The following is a 17,238-nucleotide window of genomic DNA, read 5'->3' as shown; positions in this document are numbered from 1 at the left end:
CATTTATATTAGTAGGGGTTGCATAATAATGATTTTTGACAGGAGGGTATTGAAAATTTGATTCGTCTTGATAGTTAGGGGTAAATATGCTGGATGGTGTTAGAAAGAGAGAAGAAACGACCCTTAAATGGGTAAATGATGATAGCTTCAACACCAAAAATTAGGCAGAGAAGAGGCGCTAATACGATGCAAACCTCCTCTATGGATGGATATATGCAAGAAGTGTTGCTTTTTTCTGGAACTACCGAAAGGAGGTTGCTTTCTGGAATGACAAGGCTTAAGAGGAAAAAGCGGTTACCCGAGTCAAGTGTCTGTGTAGAAAGAAAGAAAGAAAACTATTTATATTAAATATATATAGATAGTATATATATATATATATATATAGTATATATATATATATATATAAAGTATTGTTTTCATCTGTCCATCCGCCTGTGGTGTGTATGGTAACACTGCGTCCCGGGCTTTAGATAGTTACGGTATGTGAAGTTTTAGGTTTTAGGTAAATAAAAGGATATCTGGGTGTACATTTGTAATTGAAAAGTGTTTTAATAATTTACTGTATGCTAATTACACCGTTAATATTCAAAATAGGATATTATTATAATCGTTGAATGTAAGCTGAATGTAACTATCTAAAGCCCGGGACGCAGTGTTACCATACAAAAACACCACAGGCGGATAGACAGATGAAAAAAAACAGAGTATAGACATGTTACATCCAGGCTCGACGCCTCCAATCATACAAAGTGCTTATTGTTTACGGTAATGTGCGCGCGTATGTTTAAACCTTTAAGTAAAGCCAGTGTACAAAGTGAGCTTTGGTTTGATTACAGAACATTCGTTTCCGTAGCATTCCGTAAGAGCAGAGAATCCCTCTAAAGATAAACACTCACCTACACACGCGCGCTCAAAATATTGATTAGCACTTTGAGCTGCAGCACTACAAACCCGTCATCGTTTACTCAACTCTCTCCCATCCACCAAAAAAAAATAGGAAGGCGGTGTTTTCTTTACATTCCTGTTAATTAAAATTGTCACAAGAAGATGAAGGAGGACGCGAGCCTCATTCTTTGTGAGACAAGTTCACGTAATGACATTGGCGAGTGATCGAAGTGAAGCGTTATGCGTGAGTACGAGGCTTCGTAACGTCGAACTTCCCTAAATTAACGGATACTAGGTAACTCCCGATATGCATAGCTTTTTCATTGTTGTCCCTGCTCTTACTAATTTACCTGTTCGCTTGGTTTTCGGAAACGCTTTACATTGTACAAGGTAACCCACCTTATATTTTTTTCCCTTTTAACGTAACTTGAGACGGGCAAGAACAGTTCCCGAAGAAAATATTCCAGTCTGTTCTTTCGCAATCGAAGAATCAGACATTTATACAGGCTATAACTGTACGGTCACCTAATGGAGTAAGGGGCGTGCCGAGGGGAAAAAAATAGCGTTAGTTGTACATAGAAATGAAAAAGTAATGCAGCACCCTGTTGCATGGGCAGGACGGTGGCCATCACTTTTCATTCCGAATACGAGGAAGGACCGTCTTGAAAAATGGATGTAATATCCAATAACATGATTGTTGTACGCTTGCGTTTTTACATTAACGTTGTACTTACGCTATTTAACCGTAGGACTTACTCAAGGCTCAGCCTTAGGAGGTCCTGGTTGTATTTCATATACTAGCTTTATAGGCTATTCTAATTGGTTTGGTAAGAACATGTATTGATATCAATGTTAAAGGGCATCATAAGAAACAACTCTAACCCTTGTGTGAATCCAGTTGTTTGGCTTCCGAGGGGTAACTTTCATCTGAGGTTAAACTTCTTGGTAGTAAAAAAAAAATCAGAGCTGGAAAGGAAGTACAACCGTCTTATCTTGAAGCCATTGCAATCTCTAGATCCTAGCACAGAAATGAATAAATGATAAATCCCTCATCACTCATTCATCCTTACGTGCCAAAAGACCATTTGATTGATTTCCTGGCAATCATTTTTCGCGGTTCAGAGCAGACTCGCCTCTCGAAAAGAACTGGTGGAGTACATATATATCCTTTGTATACCTAAGCCTCATTCATTTATCCCAGAAGAATACTCATTTGAGTTATAGTGAGCAAATGAATATGTTGAACTTCGGGAACCCCTTCCTTCTTTCTTTCCCCCATCCCTTCAAGTTTCTCCTGTCTTTCCTCTGAAATTATAGGTACTAAGGGTGTTAAGTTGTTTTCCCTCCGGCGACTGAATGAAAAGAAAAGTAATATAAAAAAGTAAGTCGCTACTCGAGGCTGACCACTAGACAAGAGAATGATCTAGAATCACAAGTATTATGGCATCTTTTATTACGACTTACCAGAAGCCCATGTTTATGTAATTTTAGTCTAGATTCGTCGTTTGGCTGTACTGTATTTCTGTGACACTACCACGCCATGTTGAGCCTAATCTGAACTACTTTAATATTTTTGCAAATGCGTTCTCTTCATCAAAATGATATACGGTTTTCGTGAGTAGGTACATTTTTTTTTTGGGGGGGGGGAATATTTTTTTTTTTTTTTTTTTTTTTGAGGAGGAGGAGGAAAGTGATGAGACAAAGAGCACTTGTACCCGTGTAAAACCAGGTCATTTTAAGGTAAATGGACCCGCATTTTAAAAAGTGACCAATTATATGATGAATTAAAAACAAAAAAGGGACGGTAGAGAATGCTGCGTTCTCAAAATGAGTGGTGCGAAGGAACAATCCAGCAGACATCTTAAATTCTCTCCTTCCTGTGTATTTACGAAGAATGCTTTGATTTACACGAAGAATTCCTGCGCTTTGCATTCATTGACTCAGGAGCAACACTTAGAAATTTCAAAGCCTATCAACTTCTTCCCTAATGAAAGCTATTTTACAACAGCGGTATGACTGCGATTTGGTGCGTGACAATGTGCATGTTAGTATCTTAATGGCTGGATTTAAGAAGGGTGCTAATTGACTATTCGCATGAGAGGAAAGACACGAGATTTTCACCCTTCGTTACGCCCCTACTACACCTAGCCACTCGCCAGGATCCTTTCAGAAATCCAAGGGCTGGACCTACCAATTCATCCCCAGCATTTCCTTTTACCTCCGGCGACAGTCGTATTACGGCAATCCGTTCCACTTATCTCTACTGGCATGCGAATACAGACGTCAATCTCAACTCACTCTGCAATTCAGTTTATTGTGGTGTCCAGTAAGGCACGAGGCTTTGAAGAAGACACTTTTATCCCATGGCACAAGATGAGCGAGACTGCTAGCTACTGTTTGGCCGAGAGAGACTAGGGAAAGCAAACAGAATCTTCGATAGCCGCACGCTTGCGCGTTGGCGCATAGGGAGTGAACGAAGATTCATACCGTGTGCTTGTTGCGGCACCGTTAATAGAGAGAGAAGCGGGGTTGGGGGGTGGGAATCTTCGTTGATTTGAAGCTTATGATAAATGTCTGGAAGCTGAAGGTTATTAAAAGACGGCAATTGCTCGAGTTTGACTTCATACGACTGGCAGTCACGGACTCTATCACGTCGTAGTGCATCTAAAACGGGAGAGAGAGAGAGAGAGAGAGAGAGAGAGAGAGAGAGAGAGAGAGAGAGAGAGAGAGAGAGAGAGAGAAACCCTTTTTGCTTGAATAAATGATTACGCGCGTCTGTTTGATTGAGTTCCGAACGTAGTGTATTGCGTGGTTGGTTTTATTCAAAATAACAAGTATCTAATACAGAGATCATGAAAGCAATTCTCTACAGCGGTAAGCAATGTTATTTAAAAATCGACACCACACTTTTGATAATGGGGTAACGCTTTATAGTCTCTACATTATAATTAACGGAAATATGGTTGAATTTCTTTTGATCAAATCAAATAGTCTTATCGTAGACTAGAACGATATTGTCTAATGGCTAGTCGACTTGGAGGTCCACATCAGGCACTTTATCCCTCTATACATTTTGGCAGGCACTGACAAAGGCCGGTTTAATCAAAAGCAAACTACCAATAGAAGCAATGGATTTTTATCGGGCACCAGAATTTTATATATTTAGGACACAATTTATCAATAACAATAATATAAGGCCCATGTCCTGATACTTTGTAATTAGCCTCTCTCTCTCTCTCTCTCTCTCTCTCTCTCTCTCTCTCTCTCTCTCTCTCTCTCTCTCTCTCTCTCTCTCTCTCTTGTTTTTAAGGGGGTGATGCCATTGACTGGAAAGCCTCAGTTCTGTTAATGAAAGGTTTAGTTAACCTTGGAGAACTTTGACATGATACAGTGGTCTAGGCCAGTGGTTCCCAAACTGGGGTCCGCTGACCCTCTGGGTCCAGGAGAAGGCCCAAAGGGGTCTGTGACACAATAAAAATATTTTTTAAACTCCAGGAAAAAATATATATACAATAAGAAATACATATTACTTATTCTCTATCATCCTAGTAGCGGTGTTATCGATACTTCGGTGTGCACGCAGCTTATACCTACTTACGTATACTTACTTGCGTAGGAATATGCAAATAGTATTAAATGTAGTATACTACGCTGTACTGGGTATCCAGGTATGGTAATGATAACTTTTGATTGACTCGGATCCTCGACTGGAACTCACCATATCTTGGGGTCTTTGGTATGGTCGAGTTTGGGAAACACTGGTTTAGGCCACAGTAGTTATTTAGCTTTGTTGCAATTAATCAAACATCTTTCGGACGATAAGCTGGAATTTTTCGGAGGGCACAAAACGACAATAGTTTATTTGCCCGTTTTTCTGTGAATTTTCGCGCAAAATCAATAAGACCTATATTGATATATATTTTCCCACCCTAATGAACTTACGTGTCATCTTTGGCCAAGGACTTTTATTTGTGCAGGTTAATCTAAAGCAGTTATCTAACTGCAATGTTCCTAGTAGGTCTTAGGTGGTGTCGAACGAACCGTTTTCTTGGCGCCTTTTGTTTTAATATGCATCATGTTACCAGGACTTGGAGCTAAATTAGTTTCTTGGATGTATGTTTGTTTGACACAGCCAATAATAAATAACATAAGTGTGTAATTTGATTCGCAAGGAAACTTGCACAACTGCCACAAGACTTAATTTAACGACTCTTGAAACAAAAATGACACGATAAGCTAATACTGTGATTCATTTATAATGATAACAGTAGTAATGATGATAATAATGGCTGAGCTTGGAGAATTGGTAAAAGTAGTTGGTGATCTGAATGATACAAAGTATGTAACAGTAAAATAGTTTAGCGTAATCGAGTAGTGGGTTTGTTGGAAAACTTTATTTGTGTAGAAGAAAATTCATACGTATTTATGGAGAAAGGAATATTAAAAGACAGCTTGCTAGATTATGCATTAATACGTAGGAGATAAGATTGCATCTGTATATATGTAATGGCGAGATCGAGGGGCAATGTTTGAAGTAAAGGCGTAAATAAATATAAGTTTTAAAGGAAAATTTTACCAGAAATGTAATCAAAGTGAGTAATTTTGTCGAGGAAGTGAAGGTAAAATATGCTAAAGTTAAGGATAGAGTCGGTAGAAAAATAGATTATACGCCTGTGGTGTTTTTGTATGGTAACACTGCGTCCCGGGCTTTACGGTTACATTCAGCTTACATTCAACGATTATAATAATATCCTATTTCGAATATTAACGGTGTAGTTCGCATACAGTAAATTATTAAAACACTTTTCAGTTGCAAATGTACACCCAGATATCCTTTTATTTACCTAAAACTTACACATAGCGTAACTATTTAAAGCCCGGGACGCAGTGTTACCATACAAAAACACCACAGGCGGATGGACAGATGAAGAAAAAAAACAGAGTATGGAAGGTAGGGATAAAAGCAGCAAGAGGCAGCATGACAAAATACTTGGTTTACTGGCGGAAAGACGTAGATTGCTTGTCGTGCAATGGTAGGTACTACCTAGAAAAATTCTTGATATACTATACTGCATGCTAGAGATTGCAATGTTCATTTTGTGAAGAACGTATATAGTCGAAGGTATTTTGCTTAGAGCAAATAAAATATTCTGTGATTAGCTTAGATGGGGCTGAGACAAGGGTGTGTCATGTTGCGTGGAATTTAATATCTTAGTAGGTGGACTAACGCAAGAGCCAAGTGGTCAGATAAAAATTAGAGATGTAAATGCAAAGTTGTGTGATAAGACAAATGGTTGTGATTACTGCAATGAATGTTGTTACAGATGAAAGTGTTGACTGAAGATAGTGAAGAGCAAAGCAGAGACTAGTGGAAGGTTTGAAATTGTTTGTATAAGGAGAAATTTGACAGTGAACATTAACAAAATTAAGGTCTAGAGAATATATGGAAACCAGGGAAATGGAGCAATGAATTTTAGTATGTATGATGGAATTATAATTTGATTGATAAACGTATACGGTAGCACGGTGAAGCTAAGTGTATATATGCAAGACTGAATATGTAGAGGTAACTTTTATGTGAAGTATATGTCAAAGTCAGAAGTAATGAAGGGATGAGAGGTGTGGAGATATAATTAGTACAAATGTTTATAAGGGTGAAAAAAAAGTGGACAGTGTTTTGAGACGGCTTGGCCACGCTAAGAGCATAGAATGGTACTATGTTAGAATGGTGGTGATTGATTGGTAAAGAAAGTATATATAATAATAATATATAATCAGAAACGTTTGAAGGGAGGGGGAGAGGAGGAGGACCCAGGAAGCGCTGGATAGATTGCATGGAAATGGTTTTGGAGGGAAAGTGATTTCATATTATAAGATGGCTAGAGTGCAAATTCTGCCGATGAGCCATTTATGCAAAGTATGAAGCAGGAGATGATTGTAATAGCCTGTTCTTGATTTTCCTACGTGGCTTTGATGAAAACAAAACCCAAGCTGAGACCTGTAATGTTTATCATTCATTTGTGACAGCAAGTTTTAGTTTTAGGCGAGGTTAGTCATTATATGATGAAATTTACTGCCATAAAATAATGTAAAAAAAAAAATAATAATAATAAACCGTTATAATTGCTCCAAACAGGTATTTATTCGTTTGAGCTTTGTTCAAATTTATTTCATTTTCAAATATGTTGTTTAATCACTAGAGCAAGCATAAGAACTTTTTGTAGGCACCCCCCCCCCCCCCCCAAAAAAAAAAAAAAAAAAAAAAAATAAAAAAAAAAATAAAAAAAAAAAAAAAAAAAAAAAAAATAGCAAAAATTAATGTTTCGTGTCAGTCTGACACATTCGAAGGACTCGAAGTTGCATTTTTCTCTAAATTGAGAATATAATTTATAATGCACATAATCATTTAATGGGATATCTAATCTACTTCAATTATTTTCACATAGCTATCGACATCTTTAGTTTTTTATGTTATCTTCTCATGGACTAGTACTCAGATGTATACATGTTGACATCTTTTTGAAATGTCATATACTTGTGATGTATTGTAAATTATTAACATTCAAGAGTTGACATTACTGTACGTTCTGCTTATAATTCTGTCGTAGCATTTTGTTTTCCGTCCTTTATATTTTATATTTACTAATATTTGCTTGAAATTGTATTGTATATCTTGCAGTCTGTGTATGCAAGTTTTTGGTCACATAACACACAATTGGGTACATTAGCCAGAAGAACTTGCTTCTTTTTAAGATATGTCGTAAAAATCTTATAATTAAAATTTTGCATCATAATGATGTTAAGCTACTTTGTGTAGCTACAGCAATCGAATATTAATTCAATATAATTGGCATCTATAATTTTAAGTACATAAAAGTGTATTTATTTAAAAACTGAAAACAGAAAATATATGTTTTATGCCTAGCCAAACTACAACTTTCATTCTTAATTCATTACAATAGTTTAAAAGCTACACAGTCATGTGATGTTACTTTTCAGTTTAAGCATATTTTTATAGAAATTGCAAAGGATATGAAAACTATATAACTCGGACAAATTTTATTTTATATATTGCTTGATATTGTACTTAACATAAGCAAACTCAAATCTCAACATATAAATAGATACATATACCCCTCAGGTTTTTTTTCCATTTCATACATCAGTTTTTTACTCCATCTAAAAAAAATAAGATTAGGCTTAAAAAATATTACATTATAGTATGCAATAACATCATAAAAGCCAAGACAAATAATGTTCAGTACACTAGACTGAATACTCAAGACAGGAAACCCTTGATTATGCAGTCATGCATTGAAGTTACAATACAAAATTTAAATCATTTTTCTTTTTATAACTAAAGGTATATTCTGCTGAAAATTTGCAATTAATGCTATAATCCTTCTCAACACGTCTGTTAATCAAGGCTTATCTATACAATAACTCTCTATACACGAGATAAAGTTGAATGGTCCCAATAAAAGCTAGTTACACGGCTCCCAATTTAGGACTATCCAGCATTTTGTGACATTGACAAGAGAATGCTAAGAAAATACATATTTGTGACAGGAAAACAAAATTTTGTGACCAACAAAGGGTAAAATGCCTAACTCATGATAAAAACTATACTTTATTACACGACATTACAGCAAGAAGTACAGTATCAGCAACAATAAGTAACTCTATACTTACAGTAAGCAGTAATAAATAAAATATAATCATCCATCATACAAGAAATAAAACTATATTTACTACATCATGCAGTACTTTGTTTTAACAACTTTTATCACTTGTACATATTTCTAACTTGTGTATAATGTACTATATACAAAATATAACAGTGCAAGTGTGGCCATGTTTTAATGTCACCACTAGTGGTCAAAGTTCTTGAGTCAAAAGAAATAAATGCTTAATCTTTGGTAGTGTTGCCAAGGGAATGATATACTCAGTGCCCTAAACAAAATGGCTCGCAATGAATTAAGTGCATACATCATTTTCTGCAGATGACTTGATAGTGCTAAAAGACTATAAAACATAACCAAGCTAACAAATGTTGCCTAGTGAGCAAACTCTATTAAGCCTCAAAATACAATCAGTCACTCAGTAATTATAATTTATTATTGAATATAAAAGATCTGACAAATGGTGGCAACTATCCCTCAATACTAGAAGTGGGAGTTTATTACTAAATTAGCTGTTAGAATCTCCTTACCATTATCTCAAATTTACTTAAAAACCTTGGAAATGTGCACTCGTTACATTTTACAAATCTCACTAGGCGAAATTTCCAATAATGGGCAAGTAATAAAACAGTTATATTTCAAATTAACCAAATGTACTGTACTACATATATACATGGTAAGGAGACTGCACTGAAAGTTTAAAAGTATGCCCATACTTCATTGTATGTTTTCCTTAATGGTAAGTTCATGGCTGGAAAATAAAGAGTTCATATGCTATCAGGTTAACTTTCAAGATATGGAGATATTCTGCAAAAAGCACACACCATTGTTCTTGGAAATTAAACAAAGTTATCTGACACTCTAGCTTGAGTGTAGTCACCTCACTCACTCCCTTTTAATGTCACTCAATATTATAAATCCATGAAAACTTTCTATACCTTCTGAGCTAAATAAATTTCATTGTAAATTAAGTCATGGGGTTAACCTAGGACCAGTACAAATTTATAAATGATTGAGGCAGTAAATATTTGGCCTTGAACTTAGTTTTCCCATTGCAGATGATGTTTATTGGTTTATCTCTGAAGCTGGTGTGTTTGTTTGTTTGTTTGATATTTCTAAAGACATTAAGCTGTGAGTTCAGGTATCCATTAGTTTTTCATTGTCCAGTTTTACATTTCTATAATCATTTGGATATTGTCTTGAACTGAATTTACATTTATATGGATATTTTGCCATAAGTTGCAATACTCTCAAACAGAACAAGTGTTGTGCATGCACAATTGTACTTGATTTCCTCTTATTACTTTTTAGTTTACATTTCTTGAAGCAATTATTCTTTATAATCTTTGTACAATTTAATGTTTGGCAAGATATTTACATTACTGTATAAACAGCAATTTTAAGCATCCCTAATACAGTCAGTCGTCTATTATGGTGTAAAACCACTTTTTCATTTACAGATTTTACCAGTCACAAGACTGCTGGTTTCTGATACCTTTATAGTATGTAAAATGTTGGTAACGACTTGCCCTCTTCACCATTAGTGACTTATTTGGATTTTAAACTCCCCATCTGGTCAAAATATTTACAAATTTCCTTAATTAACTGCCAGTAAATACCCTTCTTCAAGGTTAAATTTTCAGCTGCCTCATTCTAGCCAAGACAATATGATCCTAATGAAAAGATCAAGAGTGAAATGAAACAATTATAGAAATACTTCTTTCAGAGACAAAGAACTAAGAATACAGTATTAAGTAAAAATCTTTACAAAGCTGAGCAAAAGGTCTGCCAAAACTGCTTGAAAGCGCAATCATACACACTTTCTCTCTATGTGTTCACACTTTTCAATGCCTTCGTTGCTCTAGGATATAATACATATGTATTTCACATGAAAAACAATAATTACTAGGCCAAAAGTTTACCATGATTATAAAAAGTAATGTAAACAATCATATTGTAAACAAAATAGCTAAGTAATAACTGAACCAAAGAGATTTCCATTTAATAACATCAAACTTAAGTGAAAAGTATAGAAAAATTATTCCCTTAGGAAATACCCAGAACTTAAACACACAATTTAGCTGCATAACCTGCCTGACATCATCGTTATAATTAATGTATACACTACCTAAATAGTAGACCCCGTTCTTTGTGGGGGATGGGTACCACACCCCCCACAAATAGCTAAAATCCTCAAATACTTAAAACTCCCCTAAAAATGCTTAGAACTGCCTATTTTGATAGTTAAATTTAAAAAAAATGCTTATGTATACCTGAGTATTTTAATTGTTTTATCAGAAAAAGTGCTTTTAGTCACGAAAATTATAAGAAAATACCATACGGCAATTTGTGAATATTTCACAGTGACAAATAACACAAATAGGCAAATTTTCTGCGAATAATGGGTACATACGGTCCATAAAGAAATCTGCAAATCATGAGGGTTGACTGTACACCAAAAGAAGTAAAAGTACCTTATGAACATCAATATCACCATTTGTGCAACCTCATTTTGTATAACTCAATTTTCCATATATAAATCCTCTCTAAAAAAAGTTCATCCGTGTCAACAAAGTGATCTCAGTGTAATAAACTGAATTGTAAAGTAAAAATTCCCCACATTTCTTTCTACCAGAAACGAAAAAAGAATCTGGTGGTCTGTGTGTGAGGGAGTACTTTATCAATGTAACTGACAGAAACTGAAATTTCACATCTAATGGAAGACCTTAACAGTAAAAATTGCTGAATTTTCTATTGCTACAGCTTACAATCTGATGACTGAAATTTAGACACTATACTGTTCATTGTGAAAGATTTCATGTTAAAAAACAAAATTAATGTACAACAATGTTGTGCTTGCAAACAGGATAGTTAAATTTTTAGTATTTACACACTTAAACCAATTAGTAAATAAATACTGTACGTAGTCAAATTTATGGGATTCTCGATTACCAAATAACATTTTTACCTATCCTGGTACTGTGCTCTTAAGCAATAGAAGCTATGATGGACATACTTGGATATGAACTACATCTTAAAAACTAATACTGTAAATTTAAAACCAACACTGCACACTTTTCTTTTTTTTACCATAAGCAGTTCTAGCCAGCATTCACACCCTACTTCTATCCCCATATGAGATTATTTTCTATGTTGCAAACTTCATTGCATAGTTCCATTGTGATGAAGGTTAAAAATTAAAAAGAAAAACTCTATTATTGTACTATATAAAGTATGATTTCTAAAAGCTGCTCCTCTACTGAAATGCCGTTTATCTTTCAAAAGATAATTACCTCAAGCATCTACTACACAAAGCAGTGCCAATATGAGTAATTTGCATGTAATTACTAAAGCAACAGTTGATATCGATAGTCCATCAAACACCAGGATTGTTAGGGTGTAGCCAGGAAGAAAAAGCAGTGCAAGTAGACCTGTTTAGCCATTTAAATCTTTCCCTTGACATTAATCCCATGTTTAAGCCATTTAGTTTCCTTTTTCTTAAAAAATGTTATTTATGATAATTTTGGGAATGACCATAATTGTTTGAATGCATAACACACAAATGATAATTTTTGGAATAACCATAATTGTTTGAATGCATAACACACACAAAAACACAGTTTAAGTGGGTCTGTGTTTAGGAATATTCTTTGAGCAGTTTTAGAATCTACTTCCCCTTTGCATTTATTTATTATTAACAAGGATTGCTTTTTCCAAATTCTTCTTTTTCACATTTGCAAATTCATGAATATTATTTCTGAACTCTTGTTGATCCAACTGTGCAAGCATTGGCTCAGCAACATCAGTAACAGGAGTTCATGTTGCCTTTTTAAAATGAAATATTTTAAAACTTTTAAACTATTTCCTTGGGCTGAGAGTGGAGCTTGTTGGTAGTGGGGAAACTTTTTCTGCTTTGGCTTTCCATACTGTCTTTATCACAAGAGCAGCTTGAGTGGAATTGTTCTTTAAGTAGATGGGTAGTTTAAATTGAGTCATTACTATGTAAGTTGACTTAATCCCCTGTGCCACCCTATGTCATGGAAACTGAGGTTTGGCAGCACAATTCATATTTTGTTTCAATTAAAAAAATAGTTTCCAATGAGAATATCTGGTCACATGTTTTTTCATTTTCAGTTTAAAACTCATGACTATACTTGAGAAACTTTCACTTGAATAGACTCCACAGCTAAGCATACATTTCTATCGCATCAGTGTCTGGGAATGCAGGAATTCCCTATCTGCCCCACCACAGTGCTCTAAACACAGTGCTCTTTAGAGCACTTACTGACTACAACTGTGTACTGGAGCAGCTAAAATGAAGTGTAGATGAAGAGAAAGAAGTGAGGTACTTACTAGCTTTCTACACTTGATTTGACTACAGCACTGGTGTCAAGCATATACTGTAACTAGTGGTGTATACTATTTTACTAAAAGGAATGATGGGATAGTAATCAGCTAAAATTAGTTCCCAAAGCAATGTCTCTGAAGTGCTACAATAACATTTTCAACAGAAATGGTTATGAAATCTCACATGAAAATCTACATCCTCACTATATTTTTATCTACACAATTTCTGAAATTTCTTCAGAACAGTGGTTTCAAGACACCACCTAAGAGGCTCCAAACTAACATTGTAAACTAGTTGTTTTTCATCATATTTTTCTCTCTCCAACAGCTTAATGTAGATATTGAAAAACAAGTCAAGTGCATGAGTGTAGCTTTGCTTATAATTACTGTAATTTCATCCCTTCACTAATTGCCCATTTGAAATTCTCATGCTAAAAGCATTATAAATAATCTGATTTTTTGGGAACCATCTTAATAAGGTGATACATTGGGAACCATCTTAATAAGGTGATACATTTGCATAAACATACGGTAATAGAAATTGAGATTGCATTAAACAGAATAGTATGAGCAGAACTACTAATATACAAAATATATTTGGCTTTTTACTCAAATCTCAACTGATGCATTAGCCAAACAGAGTAGGAAATTGTAAGCAAAAGAAAAAGTTACACAGCTAGTCCAGGGTTTATGATATTCTCAACCTACGCTGTTCCAATCTTACAACACTATTCAAAAATATGCAGTCATAAAAAATCTGTTTCCAGCATAACACCAAAAACCAGATGTTGCTGCAGTTCCGACATAAAACTGAAAACCTGACGTTATGCCAACTTAACATTACTGCCGTTCTGACAAAAAACCCAAAGCCCAATGTTATGCCGCCATTTACTTATTCCAACACGCCGGATTTCATCCGACAACAAGCCAAAGGAACAGATCCCTGTCAAAACTTTGAGACTGCCTGTCTTACATTGATAAAACTGATAACAAAAATTCCAATGTTTAGGGGAAAAAGCAGCCAGTGTATACTTCCTAGCAATATCAATCCTCTGCTTCATTGTTCAAGCTACATAAATATATGAAGACTGCAATAATTACCTACAAATGTATCTATGTCAGTGACGATGCTTACAATATATATACTATATTTTGATGCTTGTATTCCAAATATTACTTCTAATGTATCATTCACTGCCAGTTAAAAACTTTAGGATGCACAGGTTAATTCTACATTCATTTCCAGTTTATCAGTAAACTATTGCTGTACTTGCAAACTTCTCATGAGAGAATATGGTAAGTATACCTTCCAATATGTCTTGATACATACACATAACCTCCACAAGGAACCAAATATATGACAAAACTTGAAGCTATTAAAAACTATAATAGAGCAAGACAAAGATACAGTGCATGAAAGCTAAGCTCGAAAAGACACAAGAATAACTATATAGTGATTTTCATGTCACAAAAAAGCATTAGTAGTTTAATCTGCAGTGATGTTCTTTAGTCGCCTACTCAGTCTGCATTCTACCCACATGGTATATTAGAAATAAAGGTTACAATTTAAGCCAATACACTTAGATCATTGTTAATGATAACTGAGATTTAACATTTACATTTTTTACATCTTGGGTATTGCATACAACAGGAACATCAGCATAGCTCTTTTCTCAGAGGTGCTTCTTACTATTACTTTTATGATATGTGCCTAATCTCTATAGTCACGAGGACTTCTGTTTCAAAAAGATAGAGCACGATTCATGTTCCTTAAACAGTAAATTCTCCTAATTTCCTAATGATACATGGGTATTTCTTTGGTGCTTAAAGGAATCAAATTCATAACAATCCTAAAAGTAAAATTGCGAAATCATCTCTATATGAGTTTTTTTTTTAAATGAGGTAGAATAGATTTCCCAATCTGCATCTTTGTCTTACATCTATTAAGAGCTCATGATCGGCTAAATGAAACCTGAATAAAAATTTAGAAAGGGAAAAGTGTGAAAGGCAAAAATGAAATGTCACTGAACATGAAAACAACAACACTAACAAATATGACAAAAAGTGAAGACTGATTCACACATAGCACCAATTTTTCCTTTCTATTTTGGTGGTTAGAGTTCTACCAAGTTCTTTTAGGGAACTATCCTTCCCAGTCTTAATAATAAGTCAGAGCGAGATTCTTGAAAACTGTTGCTCTAATGAGGTATCTTTGAGTACAGTAATATAAAAAACTCATCAAAGAATAAAAATACTGTAATCACCTATGCTTCTGCAACTTTGCTCCAAAAATATTGCAACCTTATACCAACAGAGATCTGAAACCTTAACAGCAGTCATAATTAAAAATAAGCATAGTGAACATGCCTAACAGTAATGCTCAGGGGTGGATTTAGGGTGTGCGGAACCCTTGGGTGGTGACCTTAAGAGGCCCTCTTATTTATGGGCTGGTGAGGTGTTAGGTTTCGGGGATTTACTGTCTCACTGAACACCTTTAGATTATTATTATCATTATTACTATACTATTATTATTATTTAATCTTCATATATTTTTAATTATCTATTAATTCTTATTTGCCGAGGTGTGGGGCCCTTACAGCCACGGGGCCCTAGACCATGGCCTGCTCGGCACCCCCACTAAATCCACCACTGGCAATGCTTGCCTCTATAATAATGTATTCTGCATAACTAATATTCACTGAAACCTGGTTCCAGAGTCAAATTCTTTACAGTGTAATATGTACTATAAATTTCACATAAGCACAGAAAGCCTTAAATTTCTATTAACTTTTGCAGTATATCATACAGTTACTGATACTATTCTCCATCTAATGAAAAACTGCACATACATAACAAAACAAAAACTGATCAAGAAGCCTCGGTCAAATTCTTATCATATTTGTGATAAAACCAATGTTGCAAGTCTCATTACACCTGAAATTCCAATTCAAAACCATGAGTACATAATTGCTGATTACACATCAATTGTGATACTAGTAAAAAGGAATCTTTGATTTTGTGTAAGTCTAATGCTAAACTGAGTAGTATAAGTTTTAGCTGTCATGAATTCCTTTCCATAAAAAATATGCAATGAAGTGATCCTTAAGGATTTCAAACATGAACTATGGTTTTTAGTAGCTGCCCTGTAGCATCAATTACCTAGATCCTTCTCCTTCAAATCTTAGTTTTTTAGCATCAATACTAATCCCTTTTAAGAGATTACAATGATCACTCGTCTAAGTATTTCATATGAAAAACTGGAACTGTCACCAGCCCTTACAAAATACAGAATTTAGTTATATTACCTTAAAAAAATTACCCCTTTTATCAAATATCTTATTGCCATGAAACAATTCTGCAATTCAAAGTATTAAAAATACGTATATGGTATTCCAAATAGCTACACAAATATAATACATTTACACTTGGCTTTAAAAAGTCAAAAAGTATTTATACTTTGGTTCACAAGTATCAAAACAAAAAGAAATTGCCTATTTTGCATTAACTATGTTTCCTTTTCACCGCATTTCAGAGGTTGTATCCATGGATGTGGAATCATCAGACGAAGAAGAAAATGTCCGTGTTGGGCCTTCAGATGATGTAGAAGAGTCCGATATGTCCATGCTTAAACGCAGCTGAAACTCTTCCAAAGTAGAAGTTCTTTTGCTAACTCTCTGAGATGGTGTACGTGAAGCTTCACGTGTGCGTAGCCTGAAAATATACAGTTTTAAAATTTCAACAGTATTACATTATGTAAAATTACTTCTGGTTTGTGGCACAGTGTTTTTAATAGTGAAGTTTCAGTACTGTTTCTATTATACTCATGTAATTCATAGAAAGCTGTAAGTTTAACATTTGTCTTAACTCCCTCAAATATGGGGGGATTAGTGGTTACAATGTACCTTGTGTGGCACACGACAGGGGGTTTCTTAAGGTTTGTGGTGTCACTTCAGCACAACTGCATTATTTTGCCCTTTTACCTTTCACTTGTTCCCTTTGGTTATCAAACATCTTTAATTTTACATTCTTCCATATTTATTTCCTTTCAATATAAATCCCTCCGGCAAGCCCTCTCAAAATCTAGCAATTGAATTAGTGGTCTCTCATTAAAGCTAATCGAGGATGGAGTAATAATCTCTCAGAGATTATTACTCTATAAACCAGAGCCTTTTATATAGGAATATCCTCAGTGCAAGATGAAACTGTTGCTGAACTTGGTAACGATGTTATAACCTGGTGGTTTTGTGGGGCAAATGGGAGAATACCCCTCACTCACCTTCTGTCACTGATCATTTTTTCCTTTGGTTACAGGGCTAGAGTGGGG

General features: G+C 34.8%; 2 protein-coding genes and 1 long non-coding RNA gene across 7 annotated transcripts in view; 1 reads left to right on the top strand and 2 right to left on the bottom strand.

The window, feature by feature from the left end:
* The window catches only part of LOC135223664 (U-scoloptoxin(05)-Sm1a-like), a 61,263-nt gene extending 57,922 nt beyond the window's left edge, over positions 1 to 3,341 (bottom strand). The window contains exon 1 of one of the 2 annotated variants that reach the window (XM_064262322.1): positions 3,184 to 3,341. The gene's annotated coding sequence lies outside the window, so the exon portion shown is untranslated. Of the gene's footprint in view, positions 1 to 3,076; positions 3,151 to 3,183 lie in introns of those variants that run through there. The other variant, XM_064262323.1, reaches the window with a different exon arrangement.
* LOC135223667 (uncharacterized) overlaps positions 1 to 16,551 on the top strand; it is a 150,648-nt gene extending 134,097 nt beyond the window's left edge. Inside the window, exon 3 of the long non-coding RNA XR_010316556.1 lies at positions 16,447 to 16,551. This is a non-coding gene — a long non-coding RNA (uncharacterized LOC135223667). The remainder of the gene's footprint in view (positions 1 to 16,446) is intronic.
* LOC135223665 (uncharacterized) overlaps positions 7,932 to 17,238 on the bottom strand; it is a 148,351-nt gene continuing 139,044 nt past the window's right edge. For 3 of the 4 annotated variants that reach the window (XM_064262326.1, XM_064262325.1, XM_064262327.1), the window contains one exon: positions 7,932 to 16,625. In XM_064262326.1, coding sequence (XP_064118396.1) covers positions 16,433 to 16,625 — 193 coding nt within the window. In that variant the 3' untranslated portion in view covers positions 7,932 to 16,432. The remainder of the gene's footprint in view (positions 16,626 to 17,238) is intronic. The other variant, XR_010316555.1, reaches the window with a different exon arrangement.

This window comes from Macrobrachium nipponense, chromosome 10 (assembly GCF_015104395.2).
Source record: "Macrobrachium nipponense isolate FS-2020 chromosome 10, ASM1510439v2, whole genome shotgun sequence".
Classification (NCBI taxonomy): Eukaryota; Metazoa; Arthropoda; class Malacostraca; order Decapoda; family Palaemonidae; genus Macrobrachium; species Macrobrachium nipponense.
The sequence above is the reverse complement of the archived record's forward strand: the minus strand, read 5'-3'. Positions and strand labels throughout refer to the sequence as shown.